We start from the raw sequence: 14,674 nt of genomic DNA, 5'->3' as shown, positions 1-14,674 counted from the left end.
AGGGACCCGGGATGGGGGAGGCTCCCAGGAGTCAATGTGGGTAACCTTAGCTGAGATATATAACACTGGGGATATATAGGAGAGGGCCTGAAGAGGCCACCTCCTATTGCTAAATAGGACCTCTAGTGAAGGGATAAGGACACCAACCCACCCATGTACTTTTGACCCAAAATTTGTCTTGTCTAAAAAAAAAAAAAATGGAGGGACAAAGAGAGAGCAGCAATTGAGGAAATGGTCTACCAGTAACCAGCCCAACTTGAGATCCATCCCATGTGCAAAACCCAATCCCTGACACTACCAATTACACTCTGTTATGCTTGTAGAGAGGAGCCTAGCATAACTGTCCTCTGAGAGGCTCCACCAGGCAGCCGACTGAAACAGATACAGAGACACAGAGCCAAACATTGGACAGAATCATCTCACCTGGACCTTTGAGGGGCTCTCAGAAACTGAGCCACCAAGCAAAGGGCCCACACGGGCTAGACAGAAGCCCCCAGCACATATGTAGCACATATGGAGGTCAGTCTCCGTGTGGGGCCTCCAACAACTGAAGCAGAGGCTATCCCTAAAGCTGTAGCATGTCTGTGGAATCCATTTCCCCAACTGGGCTGCTTTGTCTGGCCTCCGAGGGAGAGGGTATGCCTAACCATGCAGAAATCTGTTGGGCCATGTTGGGGATACCCAGGGGGGCCCCACTCTCTCAGAGAAGGGGAGGATCAGGACTGGGGGCAGTGATAGGGATGAAAAGTGAACAAATAACTCAATGGAAAAAATACTTGCAGGCAAATGCAATGAACTAGAAAGTTAAATTAAATGAGGTAACCCAGACACAGAAAGGCACATATAGCATTTTTTTTTCCCACTTGGATGTGGATTTTAACTTAACTTATAAGTGGTTATAAGCCACTTATAAACGTTACCTATAATCTGTATGATCTCAGCAGTTACATATAGAGTAAGGGGACAGATACTTAGATGCTTCAAGGAAAGGGAACTTGTAATAGGTAGTTATAGATGAATGCATGATGACAGGGCTTGAATGAGAAGATCAAGTAGGGAAGGGACAGGTGGACAGGGAGTAAAAATATGAGGAGAGACAGCTAAAATTAAGGGCTATTTGAGTCATAGCAGGGGAACCTCATATAGTAAAAGCTTCCATGTATATATATGAAGGTGATCTAAATGAATGGGCTCCTGAATAGTGGGGGAGACAGCCTCAACTGGACATCTCTTGCCACCAGCCGAAGCTTCCAGCACTGAGAACAGCTGACTTCTAACTGAGTTGTTGGCCAAAGAGGTTCTATGGGAACCCCTAAACAACTCAGGATATTGTCAAAACTGTACATTTCCTTCTCTCTCCAGCTCTTACCATAACTAAATCCACTGCCCAGGGGCCAATATCTGATTCTCTAGAATATAAAGACAAAGGAGTACTATAAGGTCAGTCAGCTCAGCAGGCTGAATTATTGGTACTCACTCAGTTGTGGGTTTCATCTGTGGACCCACCACAGCCAGGTAAAGAAAGCAACTCATCTAGAACAATAAAGACTTGGTCATCAAAAATCCATCTAGCCAGGCTTGGTGGCACACTCCTTTAATCTACCCCCCTGTTTTAGATTTAGTGTTTCTCTGTGTAGCCCTGGCTGATCTTCAATTCACTTTGTAGAGTAGGCTGTACTAGAACTGAGAGCTCCACCTGCCTCTGCTTTACTTTCATTACATGGTTATCAGTCTGTGCATTTAAGACCTTAGGAGGGGTGTTTTACTTAAGATTTTGGTAATAAAAACAAATATTGTCTGATCATTGTGGTACATACCTTTAATCCCAGGACTTTGGAGGCAGAGACAAGTGGATTTAAGCCCAGTTTAAAATCTGATTCCAGGACAGCAGGAGCTACATAAAAGAGAGCCTGTCTCCAAAAACAAACAAACAGTCCCCAACCAAAAAAACAAAACAAAACAAAACAAAACAAAACACAACAACCAACCAACCAACCATCATATGAAACCATTTAAAGATAAATAAAACCAAAAATTTACACCCACTTTTTATAAAAGCAGTATAATTCTTCCTAGGTTTTGTGTTTCATACTCAAATAATATTGCCATCCAGTGGCATTTAATGTGAAAATTTCTTTCAAAGGCCTGTGTGCTAAGTAAAACTTAGCCCAGTGTGTGCTAGTGTTCATTTAAACAACACCCCCTCTCTCTGAACACAAACAAATATATGTTCTCTGCACCTCATGGAACTTTCTCTAAAACTGACCACATTCTTGGACATAAAGTCAGTCTCAACAGATAGAAGAAAATTGAAATAACTCAGTGTATCCTGTGAGGCCACCACAGAATAAAGCTTGATATCAACAACAACAAAAAAAAAAAACAACAGAAAGCTCACAGAACACATGGAAACTGTACAATTTACTACTGCATGAAGACCAAAGTAAAGAAATTAAAGACCCCATAGAATTGACTAGAAATGCATATACACCATACCCAAAATCATGGGACACGATAAAGGGGGAAGTTCTTTTATTTTTATTTTCCTGAGACAGGGTTTCTCTGTATAGCCCTGGCTTTCCTGGAACTCACTTTGTAGACCAGGCTGGCCTTGAACTCAGAAATCTGCCTGCCTCCCAAGTGCTGGGATTAAAGGTGTGCACCACCACTGCCCTGCTAAAGCGGAATGTTCTAAAGGACAAGGTCACAGGACCAAATGCCTACAAAAACAAACAAACAAACAAACAAACAAACAACTAAAGAGAAGCCAAGGGGTGGAGTCTCACACCTTTAATCCCATCCCTTGAGAGGAAGGTGGGTCTCTGAGTTCAAGTTCAGCCTAGTCTGCAGATCCAATTCCAGGACTGCCAAGGCTACAAAGAGAAACCGTGTTTCTGGAAAACAGAAGCAGACCTAGAGAAATCTTGTACTAGCAACTTAACAGCACACCTAAAAGCTCTAGGACAACCACAGGAAGAAGGAGTACACGGCAAGAAATAAACTGAGGACTGAAATCAATAAATAGAAACAAAGGGAACCCTTCATCAGTTCTTTGAGAAAATCAGCGGGATTGCAAACCCTTATTCAAATTAACTGACAGACCCCAGAGAGAGAACAGGCAGATGAACAAAATCAAAATGAAAGAGGGTGGTGAGGTGGGGAAGTCTCTAAGAAGTGCCAGAGATCTGGGATGGGGAAGGCTCCCAGGAGCCAATGCAGGATCAAGCCCCATTTCACTTCCTGGTGCCCCTTTAATAGTTGAATAACACATTTTATATTTTTTCTTTTCTAAATTTGCTATGCTTGTTTTAAGCGCTCGTTGTGAGTCTTAACCAGAGGGCAAAGTCTATACTGGCTATTTTTTAGACTCCCTTTTCAATGCAATTAATCCGAGTCTAATTCAACTGAATCTCAAGCAGACTCTCAAGACTATGGCAAAGGCAGCCACATTCCTTCACCAAATATCCCAAGAGCAGCCTCTAGTCCACATACTGACATCCTTCTCCCACAGTTCAAATCACCCTCAGCATCAATGTCTTCCATCTTCCTACTAGAACGGTTCACTAAGCCTAACTTAAAGCACTTCACTACTTTCTACATCCAAAGCCAGCAAGTCAACATTCCCCAACCCAAAACATGATAAAGCCTATCCAGTAACACCCCAGTCCCCAGTACCAACTTCTGCATTAGTTAGGGCTCTCCAGAGTCAGAGAAATCATGGGATGTCTCTATATATGAAGGGGATTTGTTGTCTGCAGTGCATCTAACCCAGAAATGGGCAGCTGTGAATGGGAAACCCCACTTCACGAGAAAAATTTATTTTCAATGATTTAAAAAAAGAAGTGCCTAGGAAATCAACAGGATATTCCTTTGAGTATGTCTACGAGGGCCTTTCAGAGAACAAGAGCGAAGCGCCATGCTGTGGGCATCCATCCAATAGATTGGGCACATAGGGATAAAAGAAAGGCAGTGAGTGAGTGCAGGTAGTCTGCCTCTCTGCTTTATGGCCGCTGAGGTGAAGACCTTAGCTCTGACACCTAGACAGAGACTTAGCTTGTATCAGGGATAAACTTTCTAACTGATCACCCAGTACAAAGTGGTCAGCCCTTATGATGGGTATTCTTGGTTGTAATTTCACTACATCTGGAATTAAGTATAACTCAAGAGGCTGGAAATTTTGTTGTGAGGATTTTTTTTCCCCTCCTGACTGAATCATTTGAGGCAGAGAAAACTACCCAGACCCTGACATTTTGAGCATCGAGAATCTACCTAAAATCCTAGCCAAAGCTCTGGTGGCAGCCTCTATAAAGGACCTGTAAGAAGGGAAGGGAGAGGAAAACAATGGAATTTTAACTAAAATATATATTAAAAGCAGATCATCCAGGTTCAAAGCAAGCAAAAACCTGATTGAGATGTGGAAGGTTCCTTGTAATTTCACAGCCACAACATTAACACACGACTCTGTCTGGTTAACGTGAACTAGCCTGGTGGGGAGCTAGGCATCTTTGAACTCTAATGTCACTGTACACAGCCAAAAGTAAATAGAGGGAGATTTGTGCATTTTTTCCCTTTTAGAACAGAAAGTTGAGTCAGTAAGCAGGGTAGATTTGGAAGAAGTATAAGTTGAGATCAATATGAGCAAAAGAAGTTGTAAAAGAATCCTCCAAAGATCTAAAAAGATATTTATGTTGATATTTGCTGGAATCAGAGTTAAGGGCGCCATCATTTGTTAAGCTATTAAAACCAAAGGATAAGCATATTGCTCAATATGTAGTTATAGTTATTGTAAAATTACTAATTTTTTTCTTTAGAAAAGCTCTCATGCTGGGCGTGGTGGCACACGCCTTTAATCCCAGCACATGGGAAGCAGAGGCAGGCAGATTTCTGAGTATGAGGCCAGCCTGGTCTACAAAGTGAGTTCCAGGACAGCCTATACAGAGAAACCCTGTCTCGAAAAACAAAACAAAACAAAACAAAACAAAACAAAAAAAAAAAAAAAAAAAAAAAGCTCTCATTGCATATTCTAGGCGGGCCTTGAACTAAAAAAATCCTCCTAGTTCAGCATTCTAATTCCTTGGATTCTGGGTAAAGGTTTGTTACCACACCCAGCTAAATAGTGATTTGGGACATCCCTTGGGGGAGATTTGCTTGTGGAGATTGGCCAAGGTGTTAGTTCAATCTCTCATCCATTTAGAATAATCCCACTTAAGGGAGCTCATCTATTGGAAGCATTAGTAAAAGGGAGGAAGTGGGTGTGGTCTTTAGAGACTCTAAGTACATCCCTGGGGCCCACCAGGTTCATTCTTCTCCAGACCAGAAGTGGAGTGTTTCTAACCTTTTGCTCCAGACACTGCTAGATCTATCACCTCACTCTCTGAGGATCTGATCTCAGAGCTGAGCTAGTATCGCATTGCTACCAAGCATTGCTAAGCAGGGACCGGAATAATTGCTTGGGTAAGTGCACAATTTACAAGAGAAAATTTCTTTTTTGTTCCTATTTTTAAATACAAACAGGGGTTTGCTTAGAAGTTGTATTTTGCTATTTAGCAAAACCTGATTCAGTTTGTATTTGCATTTTTTCCTTGGGGTATAATGTGGGTTAAGGTTATAGATAATTTTAAATTTATTATGCACATTTTAGTTGATCTGATGTATTATAATGAGAAATAGTTTCAAGATCTCCTCCTCCTCCTTCTCTTCCTTCTTCATTTTTTAAGACAGGGTCTCTCTGTGTAGCCCTAGCTGTCCTGGAACTTTCTTTGTAGATCAGGCTGGCCTTGAACTCAGAAATCTCCTGCCTCTGCCTCCCTCTGCCTCCCTCTGTCTCCCAAGTGCTCCGATTAAAGGCGTAGCCACCACTGCCTGGCTCAAGATACTTTTTTTATATTCTGTGCTTTGTCTAAATTCTAAAATATTTCAAGAACATTCTATGCTTAACAAATGCTCTGAGTGGTTTTAAGAAATATCAGAATTTAAAGCTTGAAGTAGGGTGCATTTTCTTGGATAGGAAGGTGCTGTTTCACTAACATGCCTGCTTGAAAGGCCAGACTGGAGGAGAAGGGCTTGGATCACTCCTCTATGAATGTCTCTGGCCTCAAAGAATGTACCAGTTTGGGCTGAAGTCTCCAGGAGGAATGTAGATGGTAGGATCACCTCAGGCAATATGCCTGTCAGGGAAAGTTCTTGGTCATAAAAAAAAAAAAAAAAAAGCCTATATTGCCATAATCACAAGTTGAATCAAACTTTGTCTAGTTTCTTGTTCCTCTCTGGCCCAATAATAATAACCCTGCTTTTTTTTTCCCCTCAGAAAAATGGAATCAGACAATTTACAAGACCCTCAGGAGGAAACACTCACCTGCTCCATCTGCCAGGGTATCTTTATGAATCCAGTTTATTTAAAGTGTGGCCATAAGTTCTGCGAGGCATGTCTCTTACTTTTTCAAGAAGACATCAAATTTCCTGCCTACTGCCCCATGTGTATGCAACCATTTAACCAGGAATATATAAATGACATTTCTCTGAAGAAGCAGGTGTCCATTGTCAGAAAGAAAAGGCTCATGGAATATTTGAATTCTGAGGAGCACAAGTGTGTGACCCACAAGGCGAAAAAGATGATCTTCTGTGATAAGAGCAAGATCCTCCTCTGTCACCTGTGTTCTGACTCCCAGGAGCACAGCGGTCACACACACTGTTCCATTGATGTAGCTGTTCAGGAGAAAATGGTAAGTGATGTTTCTGGAAAACAAAAGGATGAGATCTTGAAAGAGGGAGGCTTAGCAGACCACAGGAAGATGCTTATCCTGATTCGGATGAAGTCATTGTGCTCCAAATCTCTTTTTAAAGAGCGAATGAAGAATGACTAGAAAATGTAAATAATCCTTGAGCGATGCATAAGTATAAATATCATTTCTACTTTCATGATTCATTATGTTCATGTCACTGAAAAGTCATGAATTTACATCTTTAAAAAAAGTGCTGGTGACATGAGACTAAATTACCAAGAGTGCATTGGAACTAGCTGGTGAGAAAGAAACGTCTGGGAATCCCAACCAGATGAGAATTATCCAGCCAGTCGTCAACTATGCTACATCACTTTACTTGAGCCCAGGGTGGTTGTATTCTGTAATTCTATGGTCTGAAAATCTAAAGTTCCATAGTTATTAAAAATAAAAAAAATAACACTGTGATCCTTCTACCCTCTCTAAAGTAATTGTGTTCAGTGCTAGGGTCTGATCATCAGGTGACTCATTATTTAAAGGATGATTTATTTATTTATTTATTTATTTATTTATTTATTACAGGAGGAACTTCTAAAGCACATGGACTCATTATGGCGGAGGCTCAAAATCCAGCAGAATTATGTAGAAAAAGAGAGGAGAACGACCTTGTGGTGGTTGGTGGGTATGAGACCAAACTGGTATATTCTTTGAGGCCAGAGACATTCATTGAGGAGTGATCCAAGCCCTTCTCCTCCAGTCTGGCCTTTCACTGCAGGCATGTTAGTGAAACAGCACCTTCCTATCCAAGAAAATGCACCCTACCTCAAGCTTTAAATTCCGATGTTTCTTAAAACCACTCAGAGCATTTGTTAAGAATAGAATGTTCTTGAAATATTTTAGACAAAGCACAGAATAGAAAAAAGTATCTTGAGCCAGGCAGTGGTGGTGACGCCTTTCATCCCAGCACTTGGGAGGCAGATATCTTGCAAACTTGGTCATTCACAATTTGAGGAACAAGCATGGGATGTGATGCTAGGAAATTCCTTTTCTCTTAACCTTAAATTCTTAAGGGTAAAATACCATTTTGAATACAGAGAGAATGGCATGGCCGTGTGGCAGAAAAGTTTGATGTTAATGGGTGACTTTCTGACTGTTCAGCACAGCCCATCACTCCACTTGGGGAAGTACTGACTCCACTTGGGGAATTTTGGTTACTATGTGCAGAGTTGCATTTTTTTTTTTTTTTCGAGACAGGGTTTTTCTGTGTAGCCCTGGCTGTCCTGGAACTCACTCTGTAGACCAGGTTGGCCTCAAACTCAGAAATCCACCTGCCTTTGCCTCTCGAGTGCTAGGACTAAAGGCGTGGGCCACCACACCTGGAGCAGAGTTGCATTTTTGAGTGAATTTATTACCAATCAAAACCTTTTCCCCCCTCTGAGATGAGTCTCATTTAATAGATAAAAGTGGTAAGGGAAAAGGATGGGTTTGCCTGCTTCAGCTATTAATAAAGAAGAAATGTATGAAATCAGAGAATTGACATTTTCTGGAAAGTGCAGACAGTAAATCAGTGTGTGCAGCACTCTGATGGGCTCTTGTAGGTGAATTAAACATAGAAGGATTCCGTGGAGAGGATCAAATACTCTTCAGTGTGATCTAGGATGTCCCTTTTCCTTCAGAAGTCCATGAAGCTACGGGAGGAAGTGATCAAGAGAGTGTATGGAAAACAATGTCCACCCCTCAGTGAAGAAAGGGATCAACACATAGAGTGTTTGAGACATCAAAGCAACACTACTTTAGAGGAGCTCAGGAAAAGTGAAGCTACGATAGTCCACGAGAGAAATCAACTAACAGAGGTGTATCGGGAGCTGATGACAATGTCCCAGAGGCCATACCAGGAGCTGCTGGTGCAGGTGAGCATGGAGTGCTTGAAAGAGCTTCATTATCTGAGGACCACACCTGTGGCTTTTACATCTGAGAGTCCTTTCTATAGCCCCTGTACTTATCAGGGGATATCCTTTTTAAGAAAAATCTGGCCGGGTGGTGGTGGAGCACGCCTTTAATCCCAGCACTCGGGAGGCAGAGGCAGGCGGATTTCTGAGTTCCAGGACATCCAGGGCTACACAGAGAAACCCTGTCTCGAAAAGAAAAAAAAAACCTGGAGAGATAATTTCTGTGATAACCTAAAAAGAGCAAGCTTGTTGACATTGTCAGTTGATTTCCTCATTGAATATCTCCCCATTTTTTCTTTTTTTTGGTGTGTTTGTAGCTTGCTTCTTTGAAACCCCAAATTAAGTGATTCTTGTTACCGGCTACTCCATTTTACCTCTACTTGGATGCTAAGCACAGCTTTAAAGTAGTCTACCGTTCGTTTGTTCTGTCTGAAAGCTATGTTTTTGAGAGTTTTTTGGGCGGTGGGGGATTTGATACATGTTCTTTGTGGTACACAATGGCCTCGGACTCACAGGACTCCTGAGACCTAAACCCCAAAGTCTAGAGTTACAGATACGAGGCACCATGTAGGGGTTAGGCCTCAGTTTTCAAGTACCCCTAATGAAAGTATTCCTATGCTTGTGTACAAGATTAAAGAAAGTCCTCTTTGCAGACAGTGAGGTGTTCCAAAGCAGTGTATAACTCCTACCCATATGCTTCCCAAGTATTCTCACAGCCTGATTTCATTAAGAATTCCATTGTGCTAATCCACTTCATTGGCATTACCCTGGGACGTGAAAATACATTTGCAGGTGAATTGGTATAGTGCTGACTGACATAAAACTTAATGGGTTGGTGGCATGGCTCAATGGCTAAGAGCACTGATGCCCCCTTCTGGTGTGTCTGAAGAGAGCAATAGTGTACTCATATCTGTAAAATGAATAAATAAATCTCATATATATGAAACCACATTGTGTTCTGTTTCTTTAGGTAACTAAGCTTCTCTTGTTTTGTTTGCAGGACTTGGATGACTTGTTCAGAAGGTGAGTTTAGTCCTCAGTGTAAGCCAGGATACCCTGACCTATGGAAAAAGCAGAACAAGACCTCTTAGCAAAGTATAGATACACTTTGTTTAGCAAATCCTTAATTGTTTATGGATGTTGTGTTTGGGATGGTTTTCATGGGTATGATGGCTGTTCACCTTTCTATCAGACAGTGTCTTTTCTTTCTCCCTATGAATGAAGTAGTGTATGTAATGGGCTTGAGCTAAAATTTGTTGTTTTCCAATCCCAATCATTGAGGCCCACGGGCTATATTTTCCTGGTAGTAGAAGAAAGGGGCTGGAAGCATGGGAAGAACGGAATTGGTAGCAGGAGGGCTTCAGAAACAGCATCTAAGAGGAAACTACCCTGTCTCCTGATCATGGGGTTTCTTTAATATCAGAAAATGTTTTGTGTGAAAAATGTTCAGGTAAGTGTTTACTTTTATAAAAATTCAATTTCTATGAATACCTATGTGAGTGCACATGTGTGCAGGGCAGAGGACCACTCTCAGTCAGTCTTCTCCTTACACCATGGGATCCTGGGATTGAAGTTCAGTTGTCAGGTTGTATGGCAAGGGTTTTAACCCCTGAGTCTTACTTAGCTCTGAGTGAAGATTTCTCCTCATCACTGGGATGATAATCTTAGCATATCAATGTCTTCTCCTTGCAGGAGTAAGCTAGCGGCAAAGCTGGACATGCCACAGGGTATGATACCAAGACTCCGTGCCCATTCCATTCCTGGGCTGACTGCAAGGCTCAACTCCTTCCGAGGTGAGTGTCAGGACTGATATAATGACCAGAGGTGCCCTTCAACAGTGAGATAAACTTTGCACAGTGAATATATTTTTTTAAAGGTTTATTTATTGTTATATGTAAGCACACTGTAGCTGTCTTCAGACACCCCAGAAGAGGGCATCAGATCTCATTACGGATGGTTGTGAGCCACCATGTGGTTGCTGGGATTTGAATTCAGGACCTTCGGAAGAGCAGTCAGTGCTCTTACCCGCTGAGCCATCTCTCCAGCACTGTATGTTTTCTATTAAATATTTTAGCAGTTGATTTTTTTTTTTCATTTTGGAGTCATGATTTATCTTTTTGGAGGGGGGGGTGTGTTTCGAGACAAACACACCCTGTAGCCCTGGTCATTAAAGCATAAAGACGGACACGACAGAGGGAGAGACCGTGCATCCCCGTCCCCAAGCTAGGTTCTTATTCTGTCCACCTTGTTCCAAACGAGATATCATTCCCTCCCGTCACCACGCACTCCACCCTGTGCGCTTGTGGCATACCTTGTTTATGATCGCGACGGTTTCCTGGGATGAGTAGCCCTGGCTGACCTGGAACTCACTCTGTAGACCAGGCTGGCCTTGAACTCAGAAATCTGCCTGCCTCTGCCTCCAGAGTGCTGGGATTAAAGGTGTATGCCACCACGGCCGGCTATGATTTATCTTTGTACCCCTGGCTGTTTTGGAACTAGCTCTGTAAACCAGGCTGGGCTCAGACTCACAGAGATCCACCTGCCTCTGGCTCCTAAATGCTTTAATTAAACACATGTGAAACCATGCTCAGCTACCAGTTGAATTTTAAAGTATATTATACTCCATAGATTAAAAATTCACGGGCTGGAGAGATGGCTCAGTGGCTAAGAGCACTGACTGCTCTACCAGAGATCCTGAGTTCACTTCCCAGCAACCACATGGTGGCTCACAACCATCTGTAATGGGGATCTGATGTCCTCTTATGTGTCTGAAGACAGTGACAATGTACTCACATACATGAAGTAAATAAATAAATCTTTAAAAAATTATTAAAATTCACAAGATATAGTGGCACCTACTTGTAACCCCAGCATGAAAAACATGGAATCAGGAGGATTGCCCAAGAGTTTGAGGCCAGACAGATTGACATAGTGAGTTCCATGCCAGTCAAGGATATATAGCAAGAAATCCCATCTCAAAGAAACTACAGAAATGATCATTAAAAAAAACCCAAATAGACAAATTCATATATCATAGGCAATAAAAATAAAACGAGTTGATAAGACACTGCAGTCAGAATCACACTGGGAGATCTAAATATGGATTGTCATCACAGGGAAAGAATATCAGAGGAACCAGGGCTTAGTAAAAGGCAGACAATTGCTATTAGGGGACAACTTCTAATGCATGTTTAGATTTGTCTTGAGTACATATCTGCTTAGTGGAATGAAAATCAAAACACTAAGATGCAAGCAATCATGACATGACTTAGGAATAACTTTTCATGGAGACTCAGGGGTACAGCCTTCACAGCGGTCCTCATTGTGTTGCACACCTCCTGTTGCTCAGTGGTAATGAAAAGCTCCTGACAGAACTGTGCTGTGGCTTCCTCCTCTGCAGCTTCTACAGATTTTCAAAAACGTTTTCATTATGTACTCACTGTTTCTTGGGGGAACTTCTTGACTTTTATTTATTTATCTGGGCTATATCTACCCTTCCAGTCTTAGCCTTTCTATTTTTAAAACCAGGAAATCTCTAGGGACCTCATTCACCTGACAACTGTAAACAGTTGGTTTAACTAAAATGTTGGCTTTTCTTCCCACAGTGAAGATTTCCTTTAAACATTCAATCATGTTCGGCTACACCTCACTCAGACCTTTTGATATCAGACTTCTCCATGAAAGCACATCTCTGGATTCAGCTGAAACCCATCGTGTTTCCTGGGGAAAAAAGAGCTTCTCCAGGGGAAAATACTACTGGGAGGTGGATTTGAAGGACTATAGGCGGTGGACTGTAGGAGTCTGTAAGGATCCCTGGTTAAGGGGGAGAAGCTATGTGGCGACACCCACAGATCTATTTCTTGAGTGTTTGAGAAAGGACGATCATTACATTCTCATCACCCGCATAGGAGGTGAACACTATATAGAGAAGCCAGTTGGCCAAGTTGGCGTGTTCCTTGATTGTGAGGGTGGATATGTAAGTTTCGTGGATGTAGCCAAGAGTTCCCTCATACTCAGCTACTCTCCTGGAACTTTCCATTGTGCTGTCAGGCCTTTCTTCTCTGCTGTCTACACATAATCATAGGAATCCAGTATGCTAGTGCTTTTCTAGTACTTCTATGATAATGTGTCCCCTCTTTATTGTGATGGTTTGTGTATGCTTGGCCAGGGGAGTGGCACTATTAGAATGTGTGGCCCGGTTGGAGTTGGTGAGTCACTGTGGGTGTGAGCTTTAAGACTCTCATCTTAGCTGTGTGGAAGTCAGTCTTCCACTAGCAGCGTTCAGATGAAGATGTAGAACTCTCATCTGGGTCTTTACCATGCCTACCTAGATATTGCCATGATCCCACTTTGATAATGGATTGAACCTCTAAACCTGAAGGCCAGCTCTAATTAAATGTTGTCCTTTATAAGACTTGCCTTGGTCATGGTGTCTGTTAATAGCAGTAAAACCCTAACTAAGACATGTTAAAATGATATTAAGGGATGGAGAGATGGCTCAGAGGTTAAGAGCACTGACTCTTGGTTAAGGGACTGTTCTTCTGAAGGTCCTGTGTTCAAATCCCCACAACCACATGGTGGCTCACACCCATCTGTAATGAGATCTGATGTCCTCTTCTGGTGTGTCTGAAGACAGCTACAGTGTACTTACATATAATAAATAAATAAATTTAAAAAATATAAAATGATATTAAATGTAAAAGATGGGTGACTGCTTCTTATCTGTGGTCCACCTGTTCCTCCTAGAACATTTACTTTTTTAAAAATATTTTATTTATTATGTGTAAGTACATTGCAGCTGTCTTTAGACACCAGAAGAGGGCGTCATATCTCACTATGGATGGTTGTGAGTCACCATGTGGTTGCTGGGATTTGAACTCAGGACCTCTGGAAGAGCAGTCAGTGTGCCCTTACCTGCTGAGCCATCTCACCAGGCCAAACATTTACTTTCAAAGTAGTTATTGCTTTTTGTTTTTGCATATTTGTGAGAATTACTAATTAGAATCTTGGATCTAGTGTAGACCTAGAACTCAGGATGCAGAGTTCCCAGAGTTCCAGCACCATTTAAATATTCTGTATCTGTGTGATTCTAAGTTAATGACGTCAGGCAGAGGCACAGAGATCTACTGTAGGCAGATTTGTTGATCAATAAAAGCTTGAATCCCTATTTGATCTAAACAAATAATTATTTACCAACTGGGATAGAACAACAACAACAAACAGGCTCTCATCGTTCAGAGAGGGATTTTTTTTTCCTGAAAAAAAGGAAAGTGAGTTTCCCCCTCTTTCACGTCCTTTATTTTAAACCTGTTTTATGTTGGGGACACACTTGAAAAAACTTTAATTGTCTCCAACATAAAACAGCTTTAAATATTGAATATTCTTCCAGTCTCAGAGAGCACACAAATGTCTTTTGACATTCAACAGGTTCTCTCTTCTGGAAACCCCTCCTTGGTCATTTGCAAGAGGGTCGTGTGTGGGGCTGGTGAGATGGCCCAGCGGTTAAGAGCACCGACTGCTCTTCCAAAGGTCATGAGTTCAAATCCCAGCAACCACATGGTGGCTCACAACCATCCGTAAAAAAAATTCTGATGCCCTCTTCTTCAGTATCTGAAGACAGCTACAGTGTACACACATATAATAAATAAATCTTAAAAAAAGAGGGTCGTGTGCACCTGAGAACACTGAGAGAAGTAGATTGTAATGCCCATCCAAGGCCATTTTCTTTCATGATTCTAGACTTTCAGAAATGAAGCCTCAAATTTTTTTGGTTAGCCAGTCTAGTTCCCTCTGCTTTCTCATGTTGCTTCGAAAGGCATAAAGTTATACTTCTTAATATCCCAACATAAGATTTGACTCCATTGACCATTTGACTTCTGTGACACCTAGGCTCTGACCAGAATATTACACCAAGGACTGTGCAGAGACATGAGAACTTAGGTTGCTCCTTTAGGAAGCATATTGCAAATATTTTAGAAAAGACTAAGAACACAGTAGACATAAGAA

General features: G+C 41.8%; 1 protein-coding gene and 1 long non-coding RNA gene across 3 annotated transcripts; one reads left to right on the top strand and one right to left on the bottom strand.

Moving 5' to 3' along the window:
• Window positions 1-5,154: 5,154 nt before the first annotated feature.
• Window positions 5,155-13,366, top strand: Trim43b (tripartite motif-containing 43B). The gene is made up of 7 exons (NM_001170884.1): window positions 5,155-5,454; window positions 6,308-6,722; window positions 7,302-7,397; window positions 8,396-8,629; window positions 9,669-9,691; window positions 10,361-10,461; window positions 12,274-13,366. Exons 2-7 carry the CDS (start codon window positions 6,312-6,314, stop codon window positions 12,744-12,746), a joined length of 1,338 nt encoding a protein of 445 aa, NP_001164355.1. The 5' UTR covers window positions 5,155-5,454; window positions 6,308-6,311; the 3' UTR covers window positions 12,747-13,366.
• On the bottom strand, window positions 9,582-10,508 carry Gm40542. Of its 2 annotated transcripts, none has more exons than XR_870985.3 (2): window positions 10,289-10,508; window positions 9,582-9,729 (listed from the first exon to the last, which is right to left on the bottom strand). It is a non-coding gene; the product is annotated as a predicted gene, 40542 (long non-coding RNA). The 2 variants fall into 2 exon arrangements; XR_870986.3 differs by lacking the exon at window positions 10,289-10,508 and adding an exon at window positions 9,850-9,895.
• Window positions 13,367-14,674: the final 1,308 nt, after the last annotated feature.

The sequence above is a fragment of the Mus musculus genome, chromosome 9 (assembly GCF_000001635.26).
Source record: "Mus musculus strain C57BL/6J chromosome 9, GRCm38.p6 C57BL/6J".
NCBI classification, from domain to species: Eukaryota; Metazoa; Chordata; class Mammalia; order Rodentia; family Muridae; genus Mus; species Mus musculus.
This window is presented reverse-complemented; position numbering and strand designations above follow the sequence as displayed.